At 37.8% G+C, this 7189-nt stretch overlaps 1 protein-coding gene across 1 annotated transcript; it reads left to right on the top strand.

The window, feature by feature from the left end:
• Window positions 1-216: 216 nt before the first annotated feature.
• Window positions 217-4058, top strand: LOC134621381 (interferon-induced protein 44-like). The gene is made up of 9 exons (XM_063467854.1): window positions 217-318; window positions 507-549; window positions 901-921; window positions 1696-1729; window positions 2251-2446; window positions 2669-2821; window positions 2918-3089; window positions 3182-3282; window positions 3493-4058. The coding sequence occupies exons 2-9, from the start codon at window positions 510-512 to the stop codon at window positions 3661-3663; spliced, it is 888 nt and encodes a 295-aa protein (XP_063323924.1). The 5' UTR covers window positions 217-318; window positions 507-509; the 3' UTR covers window positions 3664-4058.
• Window positions 4059-7189: the final 3131 nt, after the last annotated feature.

Here is a 7189-nt window from a genome sequence, read left to right on the forward strand (position 1 = left end):
CTGGGGCAGATGTAAAAAGGTAATATTCAAACTGAAAACTACAACAAAGGCTAAAACTGAAAACAATGGGTAAAAACCCAGGATTATGACAGAAGCAAGTTTTAGATTTTAAGAAATAGATGTTAGTGACACATACAAATTAAGAAGCTATGCAGCTACAACTAGATTAGACTGCCATCAGATAGAGAGAATAACAGAAGTCACATGACCCAAAAAGAAAGTGAAACGACATTTATTAATCCAAAGTCACACACCATCTACATCAGTGTGAACAATAAACCAAGGGACGACAACTTCACAGCACAGTTGGACATTCAGGTATGGTAACTTTGTGTTAATAATCCAGTGCAAGAAATCCAGTTATTAAATTATTAAATTGACTGGACTGAGTCATCTCACATTTGGTTCAGATGTGTCAAGTTAAAAGAATTTAATTTCTAGAAGAATTTAAAGAACTTACTATTTTTTAATTTACTGTCTTTTCTGTTTGTTTAATTCACAATTAGTTGATGACAAAAAACATGGAAAAAATTATAAATATCTTGTCGGGTAAGCTTTTTTTTTCATATCATATTCATTGTTGGTGATTTTCTTGCCACCCTTTGCCCTTAATATATTGTCATACTTATACATACATACATGTAATACTGAGCTACACGAATAAAACTGGCTTGACTTGACTCAACAGTTTATAAATAAAGAAATGCTGGAGACTGAAGTGATCTTGATCTGAATTTGTTATAGATGTTTGTAAAATTATTTTATAATTTAGTAGTTACCATAACGTCCTTTGATTTAAAAGTCGAAAAAGCATTTCATTTGCGTTAAAATCTAATATAAGTGACCTTAATATGGAAAGTGTTGCTAACATGTTTTCACTTTGTCATATTTTAATTGCAGGTAATCGCTCACCACCTTCTCGTAAGATACTTAAAATATGATACAAAATCTTGAAGACAAAACTTGAGGCTTTTACACACCGGACGTGTAAAATCTGCGCAAATATTTCCTAGCTTAAAAATATTGTTCAGTCTCATCTGTTCTTTTTGCAGCTCTTCACACTGACCGTTTGAGCTGAACAATTCCAGGAAATGTAAACAAAATTCCTGGACTGGAACTTTGGGCGAGGCGCGATTGGTTACAGGCAGAGCAACTTTACTGAAGTCCAGAGTTGATTAAATTATTTATTTATTTATTTATTTTTGCGATCCAAGATCAATTTGTCTGATTTTTCGGATCTGAATAAAATGACCTGAACAACCAGGCCACTGCGTTAGACAATGAGTGCACTCTAAACTCACATGGCACGCCTACTGAATACACAGTCAAATGGAAATAGTCACGTAATACCTGAGACACACAGCTACACAATGCGGCTGAGTGAAATCATTTTCCTGCCTCGCCTCAAACTTCCCCACTGACATCCTGAACTATGTACAAACACACAGCTTCAGCTCCGTGATCCAACCGTTAAATTCTCCCTGCTGCTGTTTTCTTAGTTTCCTACTTTTCTCAGCTTGTCATCGTTTGACGTCGACTTCATTTTAGTTTTCACAGTGTGTTTGTTGAGGAGGAATATTCCTCAAAAACGCAACGAGTTCAGTGTGTAACAGCCTTAACACATAATGATGTGTAATTAATTTAAAATGTTATGCTTCCAGTGTGACTCATACAATTTACATTTTCACTTTATAGTGTTAAAGGTAGAAGAGAGGAACATACCATGGGGGTGAGTATTAAAAGTGTGGTTCCTTAGAGAGGTGTACTAGAATTAATAAAAAATAAGCATTTAATTTCACCAACTCTGTGTTAATTCTAGATTCACAATTTTATATCACAAAATCAATCTCTTTTGACCCATTTGATAATTGTGCTAACTTATGTTTAGTGTCCATTCAATTTTACTTTAAACCCATCTGTGGGTGTCACACTTACACTTTGATTCTGATGTCAGTGTAAGTGATTCTCTGCTGAATAAATTTTATACATTCAAATTGTTACAGCAGCACAATCTGCAGAGTCACAATGTGACAGGAATTCACATAGTTTCCCATGGTGATATAGAAATGCTTATTTGGTTATTTCAGGCTTCTTAAAGTGCAGGTAGTAGAAAACAGATGTCAGCCTGTCTCAGTAGTACACCCCTCAAGTGTTTTGTTTGTTTGTTGTGTTATTTTGTGTTTCTTCATAACACTGTTGTGTAAACTGTAAGTGCACACTAAATCCTATTGTAATTTTCTAAATGAACAGTGAAAGAGAGCGAGAACTGCAGCTTGTCAGCGATTACAAGCCTCACAAAGATGTCCAGCATCTCAGAATTATGCTTCATGGACCACCAGGTGCTGGAAAGTCCAGCTTCATCAACTCTGTCGACAGTACTTTAAGAGGCAAAATAGCAACTCGAGCTTTGGCAGATGCAACCTCTGGTGACAGTTTCACCATTGCAGTATGTATGAGGATGTATCTATTCTTATCATAGTTGCACACTCATTTCCTTTGAGGTTTTCTATGACTACAGGAGCAGACTGCAGTGGTAGCTGCTTTATAACCATTAAACTATAAAAGAGTAAAAAATAGTCAGTTCAACTAGTGTGTAAATTATTCTGAAAACTGTTAAGGTCTTTAGTATCTGGCACTAATATAACAACACCACATTTTTTATTTACAGTACAGGACATTTAAAATTCAGAAAGGAAATCCAGAAACTTTTTACCCTTTTGTCTTCTCTGACTCCATGGGCCTTGAGAGGGGCGCTGAGAGAGGAATTCATGTGGAAGACATCAAACTTGCCATTAGTGGACATGTCAAAGAAGGTTACATGGTATGACGTCTTCATTCAGATGTTTGTACACAGTCTGTGATACAGAAACTGTATCATGCAAAAAGGTTTTCAGTGATTTTGGGTTTTTTTCCCCAGTTCAAACCCAAATCTCTCTTGCGTGAATCGGATCCTAACTACAAGAGTTCTCCTACTTTAGATGACAAAGTCCATGTTCTGGTTTTTGTTATTCCTGCTGACACAGTGAGCATAATCAGTGATGAAACTTGGAGGAAGATGAAAGAAGTCAGACTACATGCTCGTGACAAAGGTGAGAGCAGATGTTCTACATGTATGATGTCGCGATTTCAAATGATAGAAAAACATGAGATAAAATGATTGCATTGCTTTCTGTATTGGCAGGGATCCCACAAATAGCCATCATGACCAAAATTGATGAAGCCTGTCCTGAAGTCAAAGAAACCATAAAGAACGCCTACAGGAGCAAGTGCTTGAAAGAGCAGGTATGTTCAAAGGAATAACTTGAAGCTTATTGAGCTTGTAAACAGTTTACACATGAATGTAACATCTGTAATTCAGCTGTACATTTCAGTATATTTGTACAGAAACCTCACCTGTTATCAGTACAAATAATTCAATACGTAATTTATAATTATGTCACTAGTGCAACAATACAGTTTCAGTTTTTTAAATGCAATATTGTTTAAACTTAGATGGAAACAGTAAACAGCAACCTGGGTATTCTACTGAACTGCATCTTCCTCGTGAAGAACTACCACAAAGAAATCGAGACAGATGACGGTGTGGATTCACTGATACTGTGCGCACTGAAAAAGATCATTGACTATGGAGAGGACTACCTGAATGACCAGGATGATGAATGATTGAATGAATGGTCCAGGAGGACGATATTTCGTCCCACTATATACTTGAGTGTATATTGTTGGGTTGAATAATCCTGACCTGTAACAAATGTTTGAGGGGGATAGAAAATGAAAATGCTCAGTTACTCTTCAGGTTATTTTGCTTTGCTGTTATTACAATCACAGTCACACAAAAAGTGAATTTCATCAGAAACTTTATTGTACTGATTTTTGTCTTGTTCTTATTTTATTTCACTTTTTTTTCTTTCGTAAATTAAATCCAAATAACCTTCACAGAAAATCAATACATGTACTTTTTGTTATTTACTGTATATTCAAAATGGTAACTGCATGAAGAATGACACATATATGATTGTAACCTGTTGCCTGCTGTGTAACTCAAATAAATCATTTCAACCCTCGATGTGAGAGTGTCCTCTGTGAATCAGTGATTTCTTGTTTTCTAAACTGTAATGAGAGTTGGATACGTGGAAGAGGATGGATAGATATTTAATGACTTAGGTTATCAACCCATACAAGCATCCAGGTAGATATACAGTCAGGTCCATAAATATTGGGACATCGACACAATTCTAACATTTTTGGCTCTATACACAACCACAATGGATTCCAAATGAAATGAACAAGATGTGCTTTAACTGCAGACTGCCAGCTTTTATTTGAGGGTATTTACATCCAAATCAGGTGAACGGTGTAGGAATTATGACAGTTTGCAAATGTGCCTCCCACTTCTTAAGGGACCAAAAGTAATGGGACAATTGGCTTCTCAGCTGTTCCATGGCCAGGTGTGTGTTATTTCCTCATTACCCCAATTACAATGAACAAATAAAAGGTCAAGAGTTCATTTCAAGTGTGCTGTTTGCTTTTTGAACCTGTTGCTGTCAACTGCCAGGATGAGATCCAAAGAGCTGTCACTACCAGTGAAGCAAGCCATCATTAGGCTGAAAAAACAAAACAAACCCATCAGAGAGATTGCAAAAACATCAGGCGTGGCCAAAACAACTGTTTAGAACATTCCCAAAAAGAAGGAACGCACTGGTGAGCTCAGCAACACCAAAAGACTAGGAAGACCACAGAACACAACTGTGGTGGATGACCAAAGAATCCTTTCCCTGGTGAAAAGAAAACACCCTTCACAACAGTTGGCCAGATCAAGAACACTCTCTCGGAGGTAGGTGTATGTGCGTCAGAGTCAACAATCAAGAGAAGACTCCACCAGTGTGAATACAGAGGGTTCACCACAAGATGTAAACCTTTGGTGAGCCCCAAAAACAGGCAGGCCAGATTAGAGTTTGCCAAACGACATCTGAAAAAGCCGTCGCAGTTCTGGAACAACATCCTATGGACAGATGAGACCAACATCAACTTGTACCAGAGTGATGGGAAGAGAAGAGTATGGAGACGGAAAGGAACTGCTCATGATCCTAAGCATACCACCTCATCAGTGAAGCATTGTGGTGGAAGTGTCATGGCGTGGGCATGTATGGCTGCCAGTGGAACTGGTTCTCTTGTATTTATTGATGATGTGACTGCTGACAAAAGCAGCACAATGAATTCCGAAGTGTTTCGGGCAATATTATCTGCTCATATTCAGACAAATGCTTCAAAACTCATTGGACGGCGCTTCACAGTGCAGGTGGACAACAACCCAAAGCATACTGCAAAAGCAACCAAAGAGTTTTTGAAGGGAAAGAAGTGGACTGTTTTGCAATGGCCAAGTCAATCACCTGACCTGAATCCGATTGAGCATGTATTTCACTTGCTGAAGACAAAACTGAAGGGAAAATACCCCAAGAACAAGCAGGAACTGAAGACTGTTGCAGTAGAGGCCTGGCAGAGCATCACCAGGGATGAAACCCGGCGTCTGGTGATGTCTATGTGTTCCAGACTTCAGGCTGTGATTGACTGTAAAGGATTTGCAACCAAGTATTAAAAAATGAATGTTTGATTTATGGTTCTTATTCTGTCCCATTACTTTTGGTCCCTCAAGAAGTGGGAGGCACATTTGCAAACTGTTGTAATTCCTACACCGTTCACCTGATTTGGATGTAAATACCCTGAAATAAAAGCTGACACTCTGCAGTTAAAGCATGTCTTGTTCGTTTCATTTGGAATCCATTGTGGTGGTGTATGGAGCCAAAAATGTTAGAATTGTGTCGATGTCCCAATATTTATGGACCTGACTGTACAAGTCCAAATCAGGACTTGTATATGTCCTTAGTCCCCTCCTTGGCTATGCATTTGAGAGCTTAATCAGACGTTGCAGAATTTCTGGCTCCTAGTTAGAGTCAGACTATTATTCATCAAACTAGTAAGTTTACTTTCTCAGCTTTTTGTTTAGTTATTTCCATTCAGAGTAAATTCAGCCATGCTGATACTTTGTTCCTGTCAGTGTGAGAGTAGCAACAACTGTGACCCAGTGTTCATGTCTTTTTGGGTTTATAAATATTATTTGATTTAGTGTCCTTTGTGGTTTTGACTCTTATTGTTTTCTTTTCATGTTATATTTATAGTTTCTATTCTTTTGGGTCATCTGTACATCAAGCTCCGAGCTCCAGGCTCCAGTATTCCATGTTCAAGTTTCATATGTTTAGTCTTCAGTTGCTTTCCCACTTTAGGTTTTGTTAGGTTAGTCTTTGCTTCCCTTTTCTTTTTTGCATTGTTTACAACCATAAATAAAGGCTCTCTTTGATTTCCATTCAGTCTCCGGTGTAGCGGCAATCTTACGTCTTTCTTTGCCGCTTCTTCAGGACGTAAAGTTTCTGCCCTAAGTCTGCATGCAAAACATGAAAACTCCATAGCAGTGATACTTGTTCTTACATAGCTGTAGGCTACTTATTTTTTGCTATGGTACTTTGCTGTTCCAATGAAACGAGAAGATCTCATTTGAAAGTACATTTTTGGCCATCCTGTGATCTCATTTGCCATATTCTCTTAATATCTTAGAGCTATTTCCAGGGGCAAGAATGTGTCTGTTAGATTCTGTTTTAAATCAGGTTGTCATCTGAAAGTCACTCTTACACCAGTGATTTTAGAGTAATGTACAACAATTGTAATGTCATTTCAATTTCCAAACTGCCTTTTCTCCAGTAAGGGTTATGGTGAAATTTAAGTTGTTGTTTTGTGTGATTGCACACAGCCGATGAGAGGACCTCTTAGGAAGCTGTACAGCAGAAGTTTGAATCCAGTTTTATCTATACAGGGTGGCCCATTTATATGGATACACCGTAATAACATGGGAATGGTTGGTGATATTAAAGTCCTGTTTGTGGAACATTAGTATATGTGAGGGGGCAAACTCCTCAAGATGGGTGGTTATTCCTTAACTGAAATATAGTGTATGAAGCAATGCTTTTACACTCTTTACTGCTGTTGTTACTCTCACATTGGCAGTAGGAACAAAGTATCAGCATGGCTGACTTTACTCTGAATAGAGACAATTAAACACAAAGCTGAGAAGGTAAACTTACTAGTCTCATGAGTAATAGTCTGGCTCTGTCTGAAAGTCAGAAAAACTAGCTCTTAA

Source organism: Pelmatolapia mariae, linkage group LG23, assembly GCF_036321145.2.
Source record: "Pelmatolapia mariae isolate MD_Pm_ZW linkage group LG23, Pm_UMD_F_2, whole genome shotgun sequence".
Taxonomy (NCBI): domain Eukaryota; kingdom Metazoa; phylum Chordata; class Actinopteri; order Cichliformes; family Cichlidae; genus Pelmatolapia; species Pelmatolapia mariae.